Genomic DNA, 25,034 nt, shown 5'->3' with positions numbered 1-25,034 from the left:
GTTGTCATAGTCAGATGTAACAACTTGCTGCTTACAGTGCTGCCCTGGAGCATCACAGCAGACTCCAAACATAGACTTGGTACAGACATTCCTTTTTAAGTTAGCATAATAACGTTGCATAATTTATGTACAAGTGGGCCTAATTTATGCACATTTATACTAGGGATGTTTAAAAGTGGTTAATTAGGAAACTGTAACTGTTAAAAATCCTAATGGTTACATGCTACAGGCTCTGTACTATAAAGCTTGTTCTGCAGAGCCTGTAGAGGAGCCAGCTCCCCAGGAGTGGGACTAGCAGCTAGTGCGCACAAGGAGCCGGCTGCCGGCCCCCTTCCCAGGGAGCCAGCTGCACTGCGGACCCTGCAATATAAGCTTTTATAATGCAGAATCTGCAGCTTGCCACCCGCTCTGAGGGAGCTGACTGCCACCCTTTGCTGCTGTGTCCAATACACAGGCAGCAGCATGGAGTGGTAGTTGGCTCCCTAGCAGCGGGGGCTAGGAGCCGATGTGTAACTGTTACAGTAAGAAATAAGCTCATGCTTTTCAGATAACCCAGTGTTTCCCAATTTTATTTGGCCATGGAACTCTTTTAAACTCAAAAGAATTTTGCAGAACCCCTAATAACAATCTAATATATGGAGCTGAAAAAGTAGACCACAAATAAGTAAGGACAATAATAAACCAATGCTAAACAAGGTCACGAGATCAACATTTAGTTTAATTGCACATGTTTAAAAACATATCACATAATACTAATTTTTTTAAATCAGAAAATGTTGTAATGGAATTTTCTCATGGAATCCTTATTTTCCCTTAGTGGAATACCATTTGGGAAACACCGAGGTAACTATTTAGATGGTTACACCCTTGCATCACTGGTTGATACACATGGATATAATTTTATACTGAATTTATTCAACCTTTTCAGTAGTACTTAGGCAGCAAAAGGTAATCTGAACTCACCACTAGCTGACTAGAAAACAGGAGAGGAAATCTATACTTTTTCTGTCTATAGTAAATCATACCCTGAGATAAGAACATAAGAATGGCCATACTGGGTCAGACCAAAGGTCCATCCAGCCCAGTATCCTGTCTGCCAGATGTCCCAGAGGGAGTGAACCGAACAGGTAATGATCAAGAGATCTCTCTCCTGCCATCCATCTCCACCCTCTGACAAACAGAAGTGAGGGATACCATTCCTTACCCATCCTGACTAATAGCAATTAATGGACTTAACCTCTATGAATTTGCACCACTAGTTCTCTTTTAAACCCTGTTATAGTCCTAGCCTTCACAACCTTCTCAGGAAAGGAGTTCCACAAGCTGACTATGTGCTGTGTGGAGAAGAACTTCCTTTTATTTGTTTTTAAACCTGCTGCCCATTAATTTCATTTGGTGGCCCCTAGTTCTTATATTATGGGAACAAGTAAATTATTTTTCCTTATTCACTTTCTCCACACCACTCATGATTTTAAATACCTCTATCATACCCTCCTCCCCCCTTGTCTCCTCTTTTCCAAGCTGAAAAGTCCCAGTCTCTTTAATCTCTTCTCATGTGGATCCCGTTCCAAACCCCTAATCATTTTAGTTGCCCTTCTCTGAACCTTTTCTAATGCCAATATATCTTTTTTTAGATGAGGAGACCACAGCTGTATGCAGTATTCCAGATGTGGGCATACTGTGGATTTATATAAGGGCAATAAGATACTCTGTCTTATTCTCTATCCCTTTTTTAATGATTCCTAACATCCTGTTTGCTTTTTTGACTGCCGCTGCATACTGCGTTGACATCTTCAGAGAACTATCCACGATGACTCCAAGATCTCTTTCTTGATTATTTGTAGCTACATCAGTCCCCATCATATTATACGTATAGTTGGGGTTATTTTTCCAATGTGCATTACTTTACATTTATCCTCATTAAATTTCATTTGCCATTTTGTTGCCCAGTAACTTAGTTTTATGAGATCTTTTTGAAGTTTTTCACAGTCTGCTTTGGTCTGAACTACCTTGAGCAGTTTAGTATTGTCTGCAAATTTTGCCACCTCACTGTTTACCCCTTTCTCCAGATCATTTATGAGTAAGTTGAATAGGATTGGTCCTAGGACTGACCCTTTGGGAACACCAGTAGTTACCCCTCTCCATTCTGAAAATTTACCATTTATTCCTACCCTTTGTTTCCTGTCTTTTAACCAGTTCTCAGTCCATGAAAGGATCTTCCCTCTTATCCCATGACAACTTACTTTATGTAAGAGTCTTTGGTGAGGGACCTTGTCAAAGGCTTTCCGGAAATCTAAATACACTATATCTACTGGATCTCCCTTGTCCACATGTTTCTTGTGTCACTAGCATGTTATCCGTCCTGTCACTTTCATCTGTCTTTCCTCATGGAAACCACTGAAATATTGACAATATGAACAGGTACCCATCAGGAATGACAACTGGGGGCAGGAGCAACAAAGGATAAAAGATTTGTGTACTGAGATTTGTAAGGATTAAAGGCAGGTTTTAATTTGCCCTGATGCTTCTGTCTTTCAGGTGGATTACACAAGAGGTGGGATTTGGTCTCATGTAGGCAACTAATACCTGTCTTACAATTATTTTAATAAGAGATAGGAGCAAATCTGCAGCTGTAGGTCACACAATTATTTGTGGATTAAATAGCTTTTGAGAACAATGCCACTAACTGTATACAGTAGTGCATTGTACTGGAGGTGCACTACGGCTCAGCTTTATTAGGCACTAGAAGATTTAACTGGCATTGCTCAGATCCTTAACTCCATTATTTTGTGTTGGAAAATAAAATGAAAATGTATGTGCTTCATTAAAATCATTGCTCTGGAGTGGGTTGGGGATGAGGGGTTTAGTATGCAGGCTGCCCCAAGGGGAGAGAGCACTACCTCAAGCTTCTGCAGTGACGTGGGGGTTGAGGCCAGGTGAGAAGCACCTCTCCATGGCCTCTTTAGTTCCAGCAGGCACAGGAAGGGGAGGGATGCATGTTCCCCAGCGGGGGGCAGGTTCATCTGCCCCCTTCCACTCCCCAACCAGTGTGAGGAATGCTGCACTGCCCGATGAAGGGGAACACCCAGCAATGTTCTGATATGAATCCGGAGAGGGAGTTTCAGGATCCCTCCCAGCCCACACGAAAGGGCTCCTGAGGGGTAGGAGACTGGCGGCGCCCACAGCCAGCCCCTTTCATCTGCCTGGTGAGTCTCTTTTCTGCATGGTTTTAAGAAGCAATCCTATTCCATGCACCATTTTCCTGGCACAACCAACCCTTACCTTGCTTTAAATTATGATAGGAGGAGACTTTTACTGAATTTGGTAATCCTAGTTCTTACCATTTAGGTAAGAACAAATAGACAAACTCTCTCTGACAGATTAGAACAATAATGGTGAATGTGTATTTTAATTATCTCTTCAAAGCACTTTCCAGACATGAATCTTCTCTCTGACACATATGGAAACTACATACTGTCAAACATGCAAAAGGGTTATAATCACACGATATGCTCCAGTTTCAGAACAAGAAGCAGTATGGTCTAGTAATTAGGCATTAGGCTGGGGAATCTGGAGACCTGGGTTCTATTTCTAGCTTTTCCACTGTCTGATTGTGGTCTTGGGTGAAGAGTTTCATTTCTGCTCCCTCTTATTTACAGACTTGTAAACTCTTTGCAGCAGGAATTATCTTTTGTGTCAATACAGTGCCCAGCACAGTGGGTCCCTAATCTTGAGTGGAGCCACTAGATGCTAATAGAATAGAAATAAGGATTAGAAGTCAGCAGTGCCTGATCCTCAGTCCTAAACACAAACACCTAGAACAGGGCTGGGCAAAATAGGGCACATGGGCTGGATGCAACCCACCATGCCACCAGATCTGGCCTGTGGATGCAGCAGGTATCATCAGGCAGACTTTCTGCTTGACCTGCCTCTCTTCCCCCCCCCCCCCCCCCCATGCTGCTCAGAAAAGCAGCTTCTGGCTGTTTGTGTTTCTTACCTGGGGGGGGGGGGAGGAGGAGGAGAAGGGACAGTGGTGCTTCACATGCTGCTCCCCCCCCCAGCACAATCCCATTGGCTGATTTCAAAGAACAGGCATAAGAACGGCCATACTGGTCAGATCAAAGGTCCATCTGGCCCAGTATCCTGTCTTCTGACTATGGCCAATGCTAGATGCCCGAGAGGGAGTGAACAGACGAGAGAATCATCAAATGATCCCTCTCCTGTCATCCATTTCCAGCCTCTGGCAAATAGAAGCTAGGGACACCATTCCTACCCATCCTGGTTAATAGCCATTAACCTCCATAAATTTATTTAGTTCTTCTCTGAACCCTGTTAAAATCTTGATCTTCACAACATCCTCTGGCAAAGATGTTGGCAAAGAATTCCACAGGTTGACTGCACTGTATAAAGAAAAACTTGCCTTTATTTGTTTTAAACATGCTACCTATTAATTTCATTTGGTGACCCCTAGGTCTTGTGTTTTGGGAACAAGTAAATAACTTTTCCTTAATCACTTTTTCCACACCAGTCATGATTTAATGGAACTTAGTATCTCCCCCCCTTAATCTCCTAGTTTCTAAAATGAAAACTCTCAGTCTTTTTAATATCTTCTTATATGGTACCCATTCCAAACTAGGGATTAACAAAAGCTCATAGGTTAATACTATAGACTGCATGCATTCTCTCTTGCCTCCCCCAGCCAGTAAATTTTTTAGCAGGCTGGCCAGCAGCCTTGCTCAGTCCCAGCTTGTGACAGGTCTAGGACCTACCCTGCTGTGGCTCTGCATTTAAAATGTCTTAGGAGCCAGGTGGGCAGGCAGCCCAGCTCAGTTCTGGCTCTTGCTGGATCTGGGAGCTCAGACCACCTGGGCTGCTGCCACCCTGCACTGTTGCCTCTGTATGATCGGCAGCAGTGTAGAGTGACAGGCAGCCAGTCCACAGGGGGAGCTGGTTTTTAAACTGGCTCTCCTTTTGGACCAGCTCCCACCGGGCACCCCATACTGCTGCCTCTGATGCAGAGGCAGCAGTGTGGAGTAGCAAGGGGCTCCTCGGGAGTGGGACCAGCCCTGCCCCCAGGGACTATAGAATAGTTGAGTAACTGATAAGGATTCAGGAGATTAATCAATTGTTCAGTTAATCAATATTTAACATCCCTATTCCAAACCTCTAATCGTCCCCGCCCCCGCTTCAGGCTCTTCGTCATAGACGCACATGGCCCTTGTAGCGTGTGCGTGGGCGGGGCCGGCAGAGAAGCTGCCTGGGAAACATGCTGGGTTGCTGGCTGGGAGACAAACAGGTAAGTCTCCCAGCCAGAGGCAGGCCCCTCTCTCCCCCAGCCCTCTGCACCCCCATTCTTACCCCCTACCCCACATAACCCAAACCCTCTGCCCCCCCAGACCCTACACCCCAATTCCCTGCTCCGATAATTCCCTCCTGCCCTAGATCACAACCCAAATCCTGTGCCTCAGGTCACAGCTGCCTCCTTCTCACAGACTCCTTCCCAGACCTCACAGGTCGTCCTACACCCCAATCCCTTACCCAAGTTCCCTTCTGCACCCAATCTCCATCCCAGACTCCGCACCTCCTCCATTAATACCATGGAAGAGTGTGGCGCCCGGCCACTTTCCAAAATTTTGGAGTGTCTCCCCCCCCCCCCCCCCCCCCAAAAAAAAATTATTTCCCGTCCTGACGTAGACCTTAAATTTTTTTTTTTGGGGGGGGGGGGGGGGGGAAGAGGGGCCTGTATGAATATAAGGTTGTCTCTTAAGTTCCAGTCTTTGGGCTCCTGAACTCTTAGTTGTGGTGGGTTTAGAAGGAGTGGTGCCTCCTTTGCCAGAAAAAAGGAGGGTTTACGGATGAGTTCCCACCCAACACCTGTCCTTCTGGCCTTGCTGTTGAGTAGGGGAGATAGGGATACAGGATTCAAAGCTGTAACTTGTGCTACTCCTGTGTGAAAAATCAGCTAACACAGTGGTTCCCAGCTTTTTTGAGCGTACAGACACCTTTTCAGTGTATTCAAATTTCAGAACCCCCTGTCCCCGAGGAGGGGGGAAAAAAAAGTAAGAACTGAAAAGAGAAGTAAGGATTGAGCCCATGCCCAATACTTATTTTTAAACTTTTCATGGATGCCCTGCAGTACCATCGTAGGCCACCAGGGTCCTCAGACCACAGGTTGGGAACAACTGGACTTACACATGGAATAGATTTGAATTGTTCTCACGCCAGTCCTCACGAAGTGCACATCTCTGCATTCGTGCAACTCAATGGTAGGTGCCAAACTCAGTTACAAAACTTCCTTTGCACACAGCACCTTTTGATCCATGAATTTTGGAGACTTGCATCATGCATGAAAGTATCAACATCCTAGTGAAGTATGTCATGACTAAAGTAGTGTGGCTTGGTGTTTTTCTTTCTTTTCAGTACTGTTGTATAACAGGACTAGTAGACTGAACTTCGGAGTTGTATTTGGATTTGTTGCTGCGGGATTTTATTTGGATTTGTTGCTGCGGGATTTTATTAAGTGTCTTAAGCTTTGACTTTTTATTTTTATTTTCAAAAGGAGCATACTAAAGTTTAGATCATGACTCCCCTTGAAATTCAGTGGACACCGGATGCCTCACACTTTAGGAAATGCCTCTTTAGAAAATCTTAGCCTCAGTATCTCCATCTCATTTTTTCTGTCCATAACATGGGTGTAATACTGACCGTGTTTGTAAAGCACATCTTTCACGCAAAACCTTATGAATGTAAGTTATCTTTATTTTACAAGTGACTAACCTAAAGCATCTTGTTTCCATACAAACTTTTTTATTCTCCTGAGCCCTTTTGACAGCCCTCTACCCTCTAGACAACATAGTAGTAAAAAACAATTGAGCCTGGTCTGTGCTAGTACTTCCAACATTGCTAGCACAGATGCAGCTGATTAGGCTTACAACAATGGAAGACTTACACCCCTTGTTGTAGATGAAGCCCTTCTCTTGGTGTCATGTGTGTCCCCAACAGTATACAGATTCTCTCCTCTAAGAATGCTGCCATCCAAATACACAAACAGCAAGGGTAGCCTAATTAGAGCATGTATTGAGGCCATTGGGCTGCAGACATGGCTTATCAGTCAGCTGACTGCTCCGTGGCAAGACTGTTATATTCATATCCTCGGGATATTGCATTTTTGTAAGATTATCTGGCATTTGGATTACATTGTAGGGACACTGTCTGTCCAATCTTAACAAGGCAGTCTAGTGAAAATACTTGTAAGGCTGGATGGTTCTCACTAAGTTGAATATAGAACATACATTCCTGTCCTCTCTGTGCTGGTGTACGCACTTATTCAATTGCTAATGTATATTTTTTTCTTTATGATCATCTAAATTTAAACTCCAAGAGCAGATCTGGTTGTATAATATTCTTGGCATGCATAGCACTGTTCACTTATGTTAAATACAGTTATCAATATCTTGGAATATGTCTGCACAGTCCTATATTTAACATCTGTCAAAAGGAAGTAGGGAGGGCATTGAGTCTAAGAACTAGAACAGAGGAGAAGGAGTCAGACTCCCGAAGTTTTAGTCTGTTCTGTCACTGATTACTCATGTGACTTCAATAACTATCTGAACTTGGAGGCCCAATCCAATTTTGCCCACTGAAGTCAGTTGAAATCTTTCTAACCCTTACTCTGTTCTTGTCATGTTTTTGGCACGTGGCTCAGTTTCTCCACAGATCTAAATACCTTTTCATGACTGGCATGATTGTAAAAGATTTGAGAGAATCTCTGAGCTTTTGTGCTGCTGGTCCACTTCAGTGTAGGGATGTAATAGTGTAGTAGATTAACCAGTAAGCAGAAGTGTATAGGTTAATGCTATAGACTACACGCACAGCCCCCCTCCCGCCAATGCCAATACATTTTTTTTTTTAAAGCAGGCTCAGTCCAGGCTTGGCCCGGGTCTGGGACCTTCCCCCACTGCAGCTCTGCATTTGAAATGGAGCCAGGCGGGCAGGCAGCCTAGTCCAGCTCAGTTCCCGTTCGCGCCGGGTCCGGGACCTCAGTCCCCTGGACAGGAGCTGCTCCCACCTTGCACTGCTGCCTCTGCCAGTTTTTAAAGTGGCTCCCCTCACAGACCAGCTCCCACCTGGAACCCCCCCCCCTCTCGCGCACGCACACACCACACAAGTAATAAAACTGTAACTCTCTCTTTTGGGTAACAATTTTTTTCCATGCAAAATGTGAAGTTGAAATGAGTTTGTGTGATTTAGAGAGAGTTAAAGTGAGACCTTAGAATGGAAATAGGTCTCAAGCCTGACTATGGAGAGGTGACTGTCTCTTCCTCATGATGGTCTTCATCTCCCTTCATAGATGGACTGGTATTCTTAAGATGGCCATGCATCCTATTTTGGCCAGGACAGTCCTCTTTTTCAGCTCTGGACCAACCGTCCCTATTTTTTGCCCAAACTGCGCGTGGCAATTTGAAGTCACAGAAGTTCCTGAAGGTGCTGTTCATGTCGCTGACACTTGCCGGCCTGCTATCTGGGGCTTCCCAGCACCCTGTCCTGTTGGGTCAGGCCCTCTGGCCTTTGCCAGCCTCGGCACGGAGTTGGGGGTTACTGCCCTATGCAGAACAACACACATTGAACCAGTTCAGCTCTGCGAGGGCTCACTTCTAAGGACTCAGAACCCAGGAAAACAACCCCCAATGAGACTACAACCCCAGATAAATTAATGACTGTTTGGGCTTACAGGACAAGTAAGACTATTCCGTTAATTTATTCATGGAGTTATTACATTTCAGGGCATCAGAGATGGCCCTCCTTATCACATGTAGAACTATAAACGTATCCACCTGTATATTTCTAACCTCACTTTCAAGAATGGTACATGCATGAAAAGACAACATACACCTGCAGCAGATTGTAACGTTAAAATTGATAGGTCACATGAGGTATTTTGTATAAAACAACTGCGAGTTACGCATATTCATACTTACCAGCCAATTCTCATAAGGCACAGGGAGGTACCACTGGGTATTTGTCCTGGCTGCAAGGCAGAGTAGAGGACAGTGGCTGCTGTCTGGTCAGCTGATGTCAGCATTGCCTGTCAGCAGGAGAAAGGAAAACTTGGTTGCTGGTGGGTAGCACGTCCTTCAGAGCTAACCCCTTGGGGTAGCACAGAGCTCAGTAGGTCAGCCCCAGCTGTGGGCAATACAGGGCTCTGGCAATGTGGAGTTTAGAGGGTTAACCCCAGCCCTGCCATTGGTGCACTGAGTGCAGTAGGGAAGTTTCAGCGGGCCACATGAAATTAAGCAGGTGGATGTAACTAGCCTATGGGCCAGATGTTCCCTACTCCTTTCCAACAGACTACTTTTATACTGATCACTCATTTTAAGGTGGTATTATCCCCTGTGCATGCTTAGTACCTTGTAAGAGACTGGTACATGATGAGGCTATGTCCTTTGTATCTCAATGGAATTTAAAGATGTGTCCATATTAGGGATGTTAAAATGCAGTTCTTTGACTAATAGAGTAGTCAATTTCCATTGACTACTCGACTAGTCAATAGGCACTTGCTCATTCCTCTTTGAAATGTACAAGAGCCCCTTCTGGGGGTCCTGTACATTTCAAACTAGGAATGCAGAACTCTCTGTACAGCCCAGGGCCAGCGGGGGGTGCCTGCTTTGAAATGTACAAGAGTCCCCAGCAGGGGCCCTTGTGCTTTCAAAGCCATGGAGCCTGGGATCAGCAAGGGACTCAGAGTCTGGGGACTCCCCAGCTGACCCTGGGTTCTGGGGAAATGCTGCATAGAGCCCTGGATCAGCTGGGGACTCCCCAGCTGTCCCTGAGCTCCACACTTCAGTGTTTTAAAGGGGCAGTGCCTTGGGGTTTCAAAGCGGCAGTGCGGCTCAGTTGTGCTGCTTTGCTGCTTTGAAGTTGCCTTCTCTCCCCTTTACTGTCTCTATCTCATAGTGGCAGCAGCGGGGGAGGGGGGAGGAATCAACTAGTCCTTAACATTCTTAGTTCATATATTTTTCTCGCTCAAGCTCTCTATAGCTTTTCCAATAACATCCAGTAAATTTCTGTTTCTAGAGCAAGAGCAAGTGAAATAGAAATGATTTTTCTAAAGGCAGTGGCAAGTGTTTTGCTCTTCCGCATCTTTCCTAAAAATATTCATAATTGTATAGTTGTTGAAGTAAAAGTTGGTTTTTTTGGCTTCACTTTCAGGGGACACAGTTAAAAGAATCTGTATGGGATCCTAAGGATTTACAGATGGATGATGCGCTTACAATGATTAAGGTAAGGAAAGAGTCACTAATTTGGGCATCACCTTACTTCCCCTCTTTTTGAAGCGGGGATTGAGATTTAATAGGCAAACGATAATCTTTGCTTTATTTAAAATGTAGTAATTATCAGTGGTGATATTGGGACACTACTAAAGTACTAACGTGTTCTTATAAATGTCCCTTTAAATGAAAAAAAAGTCTGGGATTTTTAGAGTAACCTGGAACATAACACATACAGTTGCCTGAAGGATAATAAGCTTTAAGTTGTAACAAACTTGATTCGAAGAGCTCGGTACATTGATTTTTTGTTGTCTTGGAACTAAGTGGTTGAGTTTACAATTCAGGTGCTCACTTGTCAATTTGAGCCACTAAGTAGAATATATTTTATTAGTCTATTTCCGTTATGTTGAAGTGCTGTGGCCATCTAGTCTGTCCCCACCTGCCACGGTAGGTACAGAAGTGTTACAAACTGCTGAAAATGAAATAGAGGGATTGTTGTGCTAAAAACATGAATATAATGGGGGGTGGAGTAAAGGATTTGAAAAGCAAATATAAATGCACTCATGTTTAGCATTTATTATAGAAATTTTTGAGACACTCATTACTTTAGTACTTTGTGTCTTGTCCATTTTTGCACTTTTCAGAAAGCTTCCTGTGTTTCCATTCTGCCAGTGGTAGCAAAAAGAAAATGTTGATGTAGACAGTGTGCTTTCACCACCAGGATCTGTGCAGAATTCAGCATCGTAACAGTAAAACACCATCGCCCTACTCATTATTTGTGTTACGGTAGCACTGAGAGAATCTATTGTCCCAGTCTCTGTATACGGACATAAGGCAGTATAAGGCAGCCCTGAAGAGTTTCTTGTTGAATTAGACAGGAGAAGGGGTAGGAGGGAAAACAAAACAGTGAACAAATTTTCTCATGTTATGCAGGTTTAGTGGTAGAGCTGGGAATAGAACCCAGGTGTTCTGACTTTCATAGTAGTGCTCCATCCATACTGCCTGTTTGTTACATCTGTTCTGCTGTTGCCACCCTCTGGTAGAGCTGTACTAGAAGGCAGTTCCCCATATATGCTATTGTAGGTACAGTGAGAATTACCTTAAGATCTCTGCAAATTATCCACTTAAAAAAAAAAAAAGCAAATGTTAAATGCCGTAGTGAGATTAGAAATATGACTTGCCAAATACAGTCACATGGAACATTTTCCCTGATGTTTGTGTTCACTGATACTGTTTGGCACTGTGCAAGACAGAGGGCTAAAAACTGACACTCCTAGTACTTTGCTTCATGAGGAGTCCAACAGGAAATTAATGGGGAAATGATTTGTGAGTAGGATATTCTACAGGGTGAGGAAGGTGTTGGAATCTGGCTTCAAATGAGAATACCTGTTTCATACATGTGTGGTGGTATGGAATGCAGACTTGTTCTCCAAGTCTACAATTACATGCCATCCTTAATTCCATTTATTGCCACCTTTGGCATCCTTTCTTCTAATTCCTTTTGCCATGTGTAACTCACACGGCCATAACTAGGAGATGTTTGAGATAGGCAGCACATGTCACAGGGTTATGCATAAGCAAGACCTTTTAGGTTGTCCTTCAGCCAATAAAGAATTCTCTTACAGTATCTCCTTTGCTCTGGTTTTCTGTGACTGACTGTTCCACAACCTAAGATTTCACTATTTGGTAACTTTTTCCTTATACTCCATCTAAATGTTTCCTTGCTCAATGTCATTTAACACAGTGTTTCTCACCCATGGTATGAGTACCCTTAGGGTACTTGAGAGAAGTCGGGGGGGGGGGGGGGGTACATCAACACGAATGATATTTGAAGAAAACTGATTTTTTGTTTTAAGTTTTACATTGCTTTATTATTGTTGTACTTTTTACACCCAAAAATTTCATCACCCGCCCAGCTACAATTAAGTTGCAATGGTAGAAAAAAAATGCATGAGTCTGAAAACTGTAGGTCCTGGGGGTACTTTAAAAAAAAAAGTTGAGAAACACTGCTCTAACAGTGGTTCCCAACCGCTGATCTGTGACCTGGTGCTGGGCCACGAACCACTGGCTGTCAGGCTGTGGTGGCTTTGGGTCCGGGGCACACTGCCCAGCAGTCTCCATTCCTGCGGTGGCTGTTGGGAGGGGCATGTCCTTCCCTGCCTCTAAGCCAGCCAGCACTGGGCAGGGGCGGGGTCCCCTCCCGGATGTAGAAGAGTGGTTTGCTACATGGTGGTAGGGCTGCGTGGAGCCCGGCATGGCAGCCTTAGAACAGCTGCAGCCTGGGCAGCAGCACTCAGCTGGGAGGCAGTGCAGGACTAGGTGAGGGGGGAGAGAGAGGCTCTGGGGATAGGGCTAGTGCTGGGGGGCTCTAGGGGGCTGGCACTGGGGTTCGAGCTAATATTGGGCATTGGGGGGAGCTCTGTGGGAGTTGAGTGTAGTGGAGCTCTGGAAACAGGAGGCTGGCACTGGGAAGGGGGGGTCTGGTGGTGGTGGACTCTAAAGGTTGGGGGGCTGGCAGGCTGGCACTGAGATGTTTGGGATGGGGGGCTGACATTGGGGGGTTCTGAGGACAGGAGGCTGGCCTGGGTAAGAGGTTGGATGCAGGGGACTCTGGGGCCAGTAGCTGGTACAGGGGGGTTGTGGAGGGGTTGGGGGCTCCTAGGGGTTAGGGCTGGCACTGGGGGGCTCTGAGTTTGGGATGTACCCCAGCCACGGCCTCCAGAGCCACCGTGAACAGCTGACTTCAGCTGTGGCAGCCACCTGTCACATGGTGAGTGCCGGAGAGGAAGCTGGCTTTGTGGCGGCTCTGAGGGCTGGAGCTTTTTGGCGGACCAGCAACATTTTATTTACATAATCATTATTTGCATAATGAATATGCAAAATATGCAAATGTTACCAGTCCACTGAAAGTTTGAATGGGTTTGCTAGTCCGCGGTATAAAAAAGGTTGGGAACCACTGATCTAACAAATCCCAGTTATTTCCTGCCCCCCATTGACCACCATACTCCACAAAGGCTCCCCTCCCTCTCCCAAAGCCACTTGGTGTTCGTATCCTCTAAATCCCAAACTTGTAGATGGTTATTGATCCCTCCTGTCCTTTTATACATCACTTTGGACACATTTAAGTCCAGCCTGATTCTTATTTTTTTTCCCCTTTCTCTAAAGGCCCAATACAACTGGCACTGTTTTCTACGCAGAGACTGCTATTGCCTTCAGAGTGGAGATCAGTGTCTAAATTTCCACCAGTTTAACAGCATTCTTGTCCAGAGATACACATGAAATCTAAAATCTATGCTCAGATGCAATACGGGTTGAACCTCTCTAATCCAGAACCCTTGGGACCTGACTGGTTCCGAATGAGAGAATTTTCTAGACCACGAGAGGTCAATATTGTCTAGCAGCATTACTAACACTTCTGCAGCTTACTGTGCTCTTAGAAGACATTTAGGGATAAATTAGAGCTAAATAACAGCACAGAACACTGAATAGCTGTAAACAAACTTTATGGGACTGCAGGATATTTGGCCACATCCATGGGAAGTGGCCATCCGGTTAACTAAAATCATGCTTGGATGATGGCTGTTTCTGGACAAGAGTGTTCTGGTTTAGAGAGGTTCAGCCTGTATCACATTGAGCTGGATTTTGCACTCTTGCATGCAACCCAGGGACTGCAAGACTGTATCATAAATGAACATTTGATCCAGTGTAAGAAAGCTGCATGCCGAAAAAAGAGTGTTATCTTCTGGTGACAATGGTGGGTTTCATAGACAGTGTTAGCTCACTGTCAGTTGGAAGAGGAGATGGAAGTTCATATTCTGACAAGAGCAAACGATTTACAACAGGGTAGTGGATTGAAAATGTATTTGCACTACTTGTTTGGCTTGGAATAAGAGGTGTGCGTAGAGTGTACTTAGAGAACGACTTTGCATGAATGAATCTTTTTACAAAATGAACATCTATGTAGACGTTCATGCTATTCTTCATAGTATGTGAGTGCCCAAGTGATGGATCTATATATGATTCAAGTTGTGGCTAGAAGATGCCATGTTAAAGCCCATTTGATTATCCTGCCTTTTGGGAGTAGTCTCTTTGATTAATTTAGATAAAATACTAGTCCTTAATTACAAAATCAAGAAAGGAGGGGTTCTCTGGTGTAGGCGGTAGCATGCATGCACATCTATATGGAGATATTAAGATATGCCTCTCATTCCATTAACCCAGCTGCCCATGTGATGGGTCTCTCAATGCAGATAGCTAAATTTTTCAGAAAAGCCATAGGCTGAAAACTGTTGATCCAAGTTGTCTAGTGAATAAGTAAGAATAATGAATATCCTCATAAATAGGAAAAAGTCATCCAGACCCAAAAACGTCTCATGCACATACGGTAATAAGCCTAAGTTTATTAAATTCTTGATTCAGCTCAGCTCCAACATAAATGCAGGTTAACGTGGCATTTAAACTGAAGCTGGGGTAGTGAATAAATTTCTAATACTTTCTACCTTCTAGGGATGTTATATTTCATTTAATCAGCTAATAGAGTAGTCGATAGACTTTCAATAGAGTATTCGATTAGTTGACAAGGGGGGAAACTGCAGAGCTGCAGCAGGGTTAGATTCTGGTCTCGGGAGCTAAGCCCGCTGCGGCTCTGCCTTTTAAAATGTTTTAAGAGCCAGTCGGAGGCAGAGGCGCAGTGCGGGACCGGGCACGAGGCAAGAATCAGCTGTCCCGGCTCGTGCCCTGTTCCAGACACTGTACCTCTGCTTTTTAAAGTGCCTGGTCCCCTGCTGTGCTTCCGCCTCCCTTGCCCCCCCCCCCCCCCCCCCCACGGAGATGGTGCTGGGGGAACTAGCTTTTAAGCCAGTCCCTCCTCTCCCTCCCCCAGCACGAGCTCTTGCTCTCCTGCCCCTGGCGGCCTCTAATAGAGGCAGAATGGGGTGGGAGAAGTGAATAGTCGAGTAGTCACTCAACTACCCGATAAGCATATGCTTATTGGAGAGTAGACTACTTGACTAGTTGCTTAAAACCCTACTAGCTTCATGAGTAGACACAAGGAAGAAAAAGAATAAGTGGGCACCTGCCTTAGACAGTTGCTACAGGCTCATCAACATTCATGTGCAACTGAAAAAGTTGACTGACAGAGGGACATCCCCCTATTTTTGTAACTTGCCATGAGAATTGAATGCGGTATTGTATGATCTGACAAGCATAGAAGCAAGAGCAGTGCTGAGTGAAGCTCCTTCAGTGGCTTATCCATTGTCATTAATGACACTTGAATTGGAGAGAGAGCTACAACAGGCTGAAATAAGCAGGAGTGATGTCGCCACAGAGGTGTTTATTTTGAGAACTGTTATCTAAAAACTATATTTTAGCCGTCACTGTTAAATATAACGGCAGATTGGACCTCCCTGGTCTGGCTCCCTTGGGTCCTGATCGGTCCCCGACAAGGGAGTTTTCCAGCCCAGGGAAGGTGGGGGTGGGGCACCAGCATCTCCCCAGGGCTCCTCTCCCTAGCTTCCTAGCACCGCTGCCCTCAGCACCCTGACTGTAGCAGCTGTGCAGGCTCCATGGCCTCATGGGCTCTGGCTGTAGCTCTGTTGGTGCTCATGGCCCTGCCAGCTGTGTGCTCTGCAGTAGGGATGTTAAATTTTGATTAACCAACTAATTGAGTAGTCGATGGAATTTCCATTGACTACTCAATTAGTGGATAAGAGGGTGCTCGCTATCCCACTGCACCTCTCCCTTTGAAATGTACAAGAGCTGCGGGTGGGCTCTTATACAAAGGGAAGGGCGCAGCAGGGTCCCAACTACTGCACCTCTCCCTTTGAAATGTACAAGAGCTGCGGGTGGGCTCTTATTCAAAGGGAAGGGCGCAGCAGGGTCCCAACTACTGCACCTCTCCCTTTGAAATGTACAAGAGCTGCGGGTGGGCTCTTATACAAAGGGAAGGGCGCAGCAGGGTCCCAACTACTGCACCTCTCCCTTGGAAATGTACAAGTTCCCGCCCGCGGCTCTTGTACAATTTTAAAGAGAAAGGGGCAGCAGTAGGGACGCCTCTGTCTCTTATGCCCCGCGCAGAGACTGTGCTGGCGGGGAACCGGCTTTTAAGATGGCTCCTCTCAGCACCGGCTCCTGCTCCTCTCCCCTCCTTGCTTTCTCTCTCTGATAGGCAGCAAGGGGGCAGGAAGCAACTAGTCGAGTGGCTGCTTAACTATCCAATAAGCTTCTGCTTATCAGGTAGTTGACTGGTGACTAGTCACTTACATCCGTATTCTGCAGCCCCCACTTTCTGGCTCTGTGGGCTTAGCACCCCCCTTCTGCCATGGACTGCAGTATCTCCACCAGTTTGCTGAGAGGACCACAAATGTGTTGGGGCCAGGGTCTCTCAGGCAACAGAGGCTCAACCTGTAGTAGTGAATGTCTGTGCCGTGGAACAAATGTTTGTGTCATGTTTACGTTACAATTTGTAGTTAATGTTTCTGAATAAAATGTAAGTGAACTGATACTGAGCAGATGGGAAGCAGTGGATGGCAAGGTGGTGGTTTGAGATGAGTGTTGTTTTTCATGTCTAGTATGATCTGTTAAATTGTCAAAGGAAATGGTGAAAACCTCAACTCTGATGCTTTTAAACCCAGACTGGACAAAATCCTGCAGACAGACTGAAGGGAGTTATTCCTACGCTGATTTTCATGCAGAAGTGCTGATCTTCCCCTCTCTCTCATTTATGATTCCTAGAGAGACAAGGTGGGTGAGGTATTAGTTTTTATTTGACCAGTTTCTGTTTTGTGAAAGAAGCTTTCAAGTCGCAGAGATCTCTAACTTGTCTCTCGTGAGCAGAAGTTGGTCCAATAAAAGATATTGCCTTATTCACCTAATCTAATATCCTGGGACCAAATGGCTAAAGCAATGAATCGAACAATTTCCTATCCTTTTAATTTTGTTTTAATCCTCTTTACCTCTAGATTACTTGAAGTAAAACAGTGAAAATTGATCTTAGTGTAAATGAAAATCAGGCCCTGAGGATATGTCTCTTACTGCAATAAAAACCTTTGTTATAGTGTCTGAGCCTGGGTCAATGGACTCGAGCTGTGAGGCAAAATATCAGATTGTAGACGTTCAGGCTGGACCCTTCATAGGGTCCCATGGCCTGAGCTGGACCCCAAACCTGAATATCTACACTGCAATTTTTAGCCCCATCACTTGAGCCTAGATGTATCCTGGGGTTATATCTGTTTAGTTGCATCATAGACTTCTGGGCTTGAGCCCAATCTCTAGGACCCTGTGAGGTTGGAGAGTCCTAGAGCTTTGGCTTTGACTGAGTCTGGGAGCTTGTGCTGTAATTACATAGCTCTGAGGCCTGCAAGTCTGAATCAGCTGGCTTGGGCTATGTCTACACCAGGCCTGCACAACTCGGAAAGCGGCAAGGGTCATATTACTCCAAAGAAACAGCTGCGGGCCGCAAGTAGGGTTGCCAGATGCTCTCCCAAAAAATGCCGAACATCCGCGCTAAAAATTTTAGTCGGAGGGGGAGACCCACATGTGCCGGGCATTCAAAAAAAAAAAAATCCCACACTGCCCGGCTTCAGCACGCAACCACAGGAGGTGCCACCAGGCTTCTGTCCAGTGCCCAGCTGGAAATTCAGAAAATACCAGACATTGGCAGACAGGGGAGACCCGGGGTCGTGGAGTCCCGTCCACACGGCAGCGCAGCAGGTACGCGCCGCTTGACAAAGTGACTCTCGGTGCTGGGATGTTTTAGTGGCCCCCCCATAGGTTGGCGCCCCGGGCAGCTGCCCAGCTAGCCCACCCCTTAATCTGGTCCTGGTCACGGGCCGAACAGTGAGCCCCTGCAGGCCGCATGTTGTACAGGCCTGGTCTACACTGAGGCTATGTTTACACTAGCAGATGTAAAGTTCTGGTAGTTAGTGTTGCTCACAGAGCACTGTAGGGAAACCGCTGTTGTGTGTCCACACTATGCTTCTTGTGATGGTGGAGCAGGTCCACATGAGCCCTCTTGCCATGTCAGAGAGAGCAGTGCATTGTGGTAGCTATTCCACTGTGCAACTCACCACAGGGTGCTTTGGAAAGGGTTTGCAGTGCTGCACAGGGCTGTCAGTGTCACATAAGGCAGATTTCCCATTCCCATTGCCCATGGTCATCCTACTACATTGATGGCTGCTTTTCAACAGAAGTCCAGGCAAAGCGGAGAGTGTGGAAGAGGGCATGTGTGTATGTGAGAGGGAGAGAGATGATGTCTGCATGTAAGTTCAGATAGTGGCAGGAAACAACCAGTCTTGAGGCAGGGGGGAAAAGGAAACGCCAGAATCTCAGCCCTCCCTCCCTGGCTCTTTGCACAGCAGTTTCTCTCATGCACACCCCTCTGCCTCTGTGTTGCTCCTGAATGGTTTTTTTGTCTCCTAGTGTGGAGCAAATCAAAAGAGCATGCAGGCTGTCCGAAACAGAGCTCTCATACCGGATATATACTTGCCTATAGGGTAGACAGCCGAGTTCAAACAAGGAGCAAAGAGGACTTGAAGGATTATGGGCCATTTCCAGAAGCCAGTCAGAATGCAGCAAACAATTCAAGCATTCACACTAGCACCTGAGCACTGGATCCTGAGCGCAGCAACTCTACGCTTCTCCTGGAGGTGGCTTACGGAGAGTGCAGCAACTGTGGAGTTACTGAACACTTATATTGATAAGTGTCTTATCAATATAAGTTTGCAGATGATACCAAACTGGGTGGGGTTGCAACTTCTTTGGAGGATAGAGACATAATTCAAAATGACCTTAGCAAGTTAGAGAAATGGTCAGAGGTAAACAGGATGAGGTTTAATAAAGAGAAATGCAAAGTGCTCCACTTAGGAAGGAACAATCAGTTCCATACATACAAGATGGGAAGCGACTGTCTAGGAAGGAGCATGGCGGAAAGGGATCTAGGGGTCATAGTGGACCACAAGTTGAATATGAGTCAACAGTGTGATGCTGTTGCAAAAAAAGCAAATATGATTCTAGGTTGTATCAACAGGTGTGTTGTAAGCAAAACTCGTGAAGTCATTCTGCCGCTCTACTCTGCACTAGTTAGGCCTCAGCTGGAGTACTGTGTCCAGTTCTGGGCACCACATTTCAAGAAAGATGTGGAGAAATTGGAAAGGGTACAGAGAAGAGCGACAAGAATGATTAAAGGTCTAGAGAACATGACCTATGAAGCCAGGCTTCATGAACTGGGCTTGTTTAGTTTGGAAAAAAGAAGATTAAGGGGGGACATGATAGCGGTTTTCAAATATCTAAAAGGGTGTCACAAGGAGGAAGGAGAAAATTTGTTCCTCTTGGTTTCTGAGGACAAGTCAAGGAGTAATGGGCTTAAAGTGCAGCAGGGGAGGTTTAGATTGGACATTAGGAAAAAATTCCTAACTGTCAGGGTGGTCAAATATTGGAATAAATTGCCAAGGGAGGTGGTGGAATCTCCCTCTCTGGAGATATTTAAGAACAGGTTAGATAGACATCTGTCAGGGATGGTGTAGATGGCGCTTGGTCCTGCCTTGAGGGCAGAGGGCTGGACTCGATGACCTCTTGAGGTCCCTTCCAGTCCTATTATTCTATGATTCTATGAATATGGACACTTTGGGAGTTAGAGTGCTAGATGCTGATTTACTGCACAGTAACTTGCCAATGTAGCCATGACCTGAGTGTCTTGTTCCCTCTGTAGTACTAAAATTACAGCCAGTGACTTGGATAAGAAAAGGTCCAGCAATTTGGGTGCTAGCTTGGGACGTCCAGATTTCAGTTCCCTGTCCTACTACAGGCTGCTAAGGACCTTGGCAAATTATTTAGTCTCTCTGGCTCTCCATGTCCCCATTTGTAAAATGGATAGAATAGTACTGCCCTACTGCATGGATGTTGAGGATAAGTACTTTTTAAGATTGAGGCAATTGACTGTTAATGTAATTGGAGCCAAATAGATGCCAAAATGGTATCCAGATAAACTAGTTTCCTTAAAAGGAGACTCTGCACCATGTACAACAATTTGCTTCATAAAATGTGGCAGTAGACATTTTGCCATGCAGTGTAGGAGCATTTCAAGATATGCCTGTGTAACTGCCACCAGCTAGATTTGAACCTGGGATCTCTGAAGCAGAGAATAGGAGTCTACCCTCTGAGCTGAGAGCCAGCTGGTTCTCAGCTCATACTGTAGAGGTCTCTTGGTCTTAACTGTTGCTGTGGTCTAGGTGCCACTGCATGGTAACCACACTAGGTGTGTGGGTTACACCTGTTCATAACATGTTTGCATGCTGATGGAAACAGTATTCCTCGTTCAAATGAACAGATTTGGCCTCATGGTGGTTACAGCCTGCAGGCAGATTGCTTATTTGGGTAAGGAATGCTTCATTCAGGGATTGTGAACTCCTTTTTCTTAGAACAGATCTGTCTCTGGGACACTCCCACATGACATGAAAGTTGGTCCGCTGCCACATTTCTGACATTGCATATGCATGTCAAAGCCAATTCTCAGTTGCTGACAGCTAGATAACCTGTACTAGTATTTTTAATCAAAGCTCTAGGTCGGTCAGCAACCTATGGCTCACTTAGGAGCCAGATATGGCTCATGGCTTGTGCTCAGCCCCTCTTCGATCCACCCCTCCCCACAATGGGGATCACGTGCTGGTGATCCAGCATTGCGTGTGCCACAGGTTTGGAGCCAGCTCTGGTTTCCTGCTGGCGGGTGGCGGAGCCCTGAGGCTCCGCACAGGATCTGGCTTGCGGAGAAGTGCATGCTGCTCCTTTCCTCCCCCTCCCCCATAGCACCGTGCATGCTTCCTTATACACCTGTCTTCCCCTGTACTCCAGGGAGGTGGGATAAGGGAGCTGCATGGCCTCTCCTGCCTGGTGAGCACCAGAGAGCGCGTCTGGATGCGGGGGTGTGATGTACCTTAAGCATGCAGGTGCTGGGCCGGGGGCTGCTAAGATGGTGGTGGATCCAGATTTTGGGACTGAGGAGTAGCTGGATTTCCTAGGGGACTGGCACGAGCACTTCTTTCAGTGCTGCCTGCAGGTCCTACCTGAGAGATACTCGCCCCTGGAGACCAACAGGTACTGTCTGAGCTGCTCTTGCCCCCTCTTCCCTGGCCAGACACCCTCCTGCACCCTACCTCCCACCCCTATCCCTATCCCACTCCTTGGCAGCTCTATCCCACACGCTGGTGCCCTCATTTTTTGGCTTCATCCCAGAGCCTAGAGGGACCCACAAAATCCACTAACCCTGGAATGCCAGAAAAGTTAATTTGGCCTCAGGCCTTGAACCTCAGTCCTCCGTGCCCTTCCTCTCTCCCTCCCCTCCATGGGGCTGGAGTATCAGGGGAGTAAGGTGCCTCAGTTGGGGGCCACATCTGTGAGGGTTGGGAGGTTTTTGGAAGGATTTTTTTTCCCTTCTCACTTGTGTGGTTCCCAGCTGATTTTTTTTTCCCCTATGGGACAGTGGCCCCTGACCCCCAAAAAGCTTCCCCACCCCTGCCATAAATAAAGACAACGTTGAAACCTTTTGTATTAAACATAATATTTTACGCCTGGCCAGCAACTGTGGCCCAGCCCGCATCTTGGCTGCAGCATCGGAATACTCCTGTGCCCCTCACACACTCCACCCCAGACTCCTGCGCCCCCACATACCCAGTCCCCACCATACGATTGACAGAAGGCATCATGAATGTGTGCATGAAGCTGGATTTGATGTAAACTTATGTTATGATGTAAACTTCAAAGCAATGTGTGAAAAAATGCAGCAGCAGAAGTCCCATTAAATAAAGTCTTCGAGTACAATGTTTCATGTAGGCTATGGTTAATCATTATGTCAATTATCAATAATGTTAAGATGTATATTTATACGGCTTTTTGATGTAATTTGGCTCTTTGGTTTGAAAGGATTGCTGACCCCTGCTCTAAGTTATCTGCAAAAGCAACCAAATAGAAGTGTTATAAGCAAGACCTGAGAAGTCAATCTTCGGCTCTATTCTCTGCTGATTAGTCCTTAGTTGGAGTATTGTGTCCAGTTCTGTGCACCACATTTCAAGAAAAATGTGGAGAAATTGGAGGAGGTCCAGAGAAGAGCAACAAAAATTAAAGGTCTAGAAAATATGACCTATGAGGGAAGGCTGAAAGAATTGGGTTTGTTCAGTTTGGAAAAGAGACGACCAAGAGAGGACATGATAACAGTTTTCAGGTATCTAAAAGGGTGTCACGGAGGAGAGGGGGAAATTGTTCTCCTTGGCATTTGATGATAGGACAAGAAGCAATGGGCTTAAACTGCAGCAAGGGAGGCTTAGGTTGGACATTTAGGAAAAACTTCCTAACTGTTAGGATGGTTAAACAGTGGAATAAAGTGCCTAGAAAGGTTGTGGAATCTCCATCACTGGAGATAGTTAAAAGCAGGTTAGACAGACATCTATCCTATGGAGAAAGCTCCAGGGAAGAGTGTGTTCTAGATTTGATTTTGACAAATAGATAAGAACTAGTTGACAATTTGAAAGCAGAAAGCAGCTAGCTTAGGTGAAGGTGATTATGAAAATGTAGAGTTCATGATTCTAAGGAATGGTAGGAGGGAGAGCAGCAAAATAAAGAAAATGGATTTCAAGAAGGCAGACAGGAACAAATTCAGATGGTGGGTAGCATCGCATGGGAAGCAAGTCCTGTAGAAGAAACCGAGTTGGCAGTTTTTCAAGGAGATAGATTACTCTTGTTCCCTTAATATTATCTCTCTGCATAGAAAAGATCAGAAGTTTGGCAAGAAACTACCCTGGTTTTAATCAGGAGCTTTTCAGTGCTTTGAAACTTGAGTCCATACTTGTTTCCACTTTTCATAGAAAGGACAAAGTGAGATGATCATTTTGTCTAGAGCTAGTCTGAGAGAACACACTGTAAATACATTAAAAGCAAGAGAAAGACCGAGGACAGAGTAGCCCTGTTACTCAGTGAGGGAGGAAAAACGAAAGCATTAAGTGACCGTGTTGCAGTTTTTACAAAAAAAAAGTTAGTAACGATATTGTGAATGTCAGTGAAAGTGAGGTAGCATTAGAGGTTAAAATAGGGTAAGTTTAAAAATTACTTATACAAGTTGTATGTCTTCAAGTCATCAGGGCCTGATGAAATACATCCGAGAATATTCAAGGAGCTGACGGAGATACTGGAGCCATAAACAATTCTTTTTGGAAAGTCATGGAAGACAGGAGAGATTCCAGAAGACTGGAAAAGGGCAAATATAGTGCTCATCTATAAAGAGAAATAAAGACAATTTATGGAATTAGACCAGTCAGATTCATTTCAGTACCCAGAAAGATAATGGAGAAAATAATTAAGCAATCAATTGTAAACACCTGGAATATAAGTCGTTAAGTATGTCAGCCTGGATTTGTAAAGGGCAAATCATGTCAAACCAACATAATAGCTGTCTGACAGGGTAACAGTCCTTGTGGATGGGGTGAAGTGGTAGATATGCTACATCTTGACTTTAGTAAAGCTTTTGATACTGTCTTGCAATACGATCTTGTAATTTTTCCACTAGAGAGTCTGTGTTGATTAGGACTCATCTGGAGTATTTTACATTTCTAGATGTCACATTTCAGAAAAGATGTGGACAAATTGGGGGAAGTCCAGAGAAGAGCAACGAAAAGATTGTAATTCTAGAAAATATGACTTATGAGGAAAGATTGGAAAAAAAACTTGGTTTGTTTAGACTGGAGAAGAGAAGTCTAAGAGGGGACATGGTAATAGTTTTCAAATACATAAAAGGTTGTTACAAGGAGGAGGAATTAATATTGTTCTCCTTAACCTATAAGGATAGGAGAAAAAGCAATAGGTTTAAATTTCCACAAGGGTGGTTTAGTTGGCCCATTAGGAAATGCTTTCTAACCATGAAGATAGTTAAGCACTGGCATAAATTGCCTAAGGAGGCTGTGGAGTCTCCACCATTAGAGATTTTTAAGAGCTGGTGAGATTAACATCTGTCAAGTGTGGTATAGAGAATGTTTAGTCCTGCCATGAGTGCAAAGGACTGGACTAGATGCCCTCTCGATCACTTCCAGTCCTATAGTCTATAATCTACAATTTGTATTATAACCTTAGGCGGTTAAATACATTTGTTTTGTTTTTTAAGTGATGCCAAGGAGTAGGGGCACATTCTCTGCTTTGTTCTGGACAGTTTCACAATCCAGCAGAGTTTTTAAGCTGTATAATTCTGTTGATTTTACATTTGTGTGAAATTTATAGAGCCTGATTTCTGAAAGAGCATAGTTCCCATTTTACTTCTTTAAAAACTATTGGGAGCTAAGGTTCTCAGACTCTTTGGAAATCAGTGTCAATTTTTTGCCTGGGTTGATATGCAAACCAATCATGGGAAGTCTTTTTGAAAGTAAAAGAAAACAAGTCACCTTGAATTCATGGTTTCATGAATTCAGGAGATTTGTCCTGTTAAATCATTTAATTTTTTTTAAAATCCTGCCCTGTGTGTAGACAATTTAGGATAAAGGACCATTTTTGAATGAGCATGAATTTACTTTCACTTGAATTTTCTAGGAAAATAACCACATTTCAGAAGTCTCATGCAAAATCTGATCATTCTTATGCATTCATAAACATCTAGGTTTTAATTTTCATAACTGTTTCCCATGGCACTGGCATTTAAATCCAGTATCCTGCTTTTTTGGATTTACTGGTGTTTGTGTACTTGAATAAAACAATTCATATAGACCATGCCAGGAAGCATGCTGAAACCTGCTGCTA

General features: G+C 44.9%; 1 protein-coding gene across 4 annotated transcripts in view; it reads left to right on the top strand.

The window, feature by feature from the left end:
* Positions 1 to 25,034, top strand: part of PTPRA (protein tyrosine phosphatase receptor type A) — a 246,022-nt gene that overhangs the window by 94,686 nt on the left and 126,302 nt on the right. For 3 of the 4 annotated variants that reach the window (XM_075930988.2, XM_075930990.2, XM_075930987.2), the window contains one exon: positions 10,210 to 10,281. The exons of the other annotated variant lie outside the window; for it this stretch is intronic. In XM_075930988.2, the coding sequence (XP_075787103.2) occupies positions 10,210 to 10,281 (72 nt within the window). Of the gene's footprint in view, positions 1 to 10,209; positions 10,282 to 25,034 lie in introns of those variants that run through there. 4 annotated transcript variants of the gene reach the window in all.

Source organism: Pelodiscus sinensis, chromosome 4 (genome assembly GCF_052426305.1).
Source record: "Pelodiscus sinensis isolate ZL-2025 chromosome 4, ASM5242630v1, whole genome shotgun sequence".
NCBI lineage: Eukaryota > Metazoa > Chordata > Testudines > Trionychidae > Pelodiscus > Pelodiscus sinensis.
The sequence above is the reverse complement of the archived record's forward strand: the minus strand, read 5'-3'. Positions and strand labels throughout refer to the sequence as shown.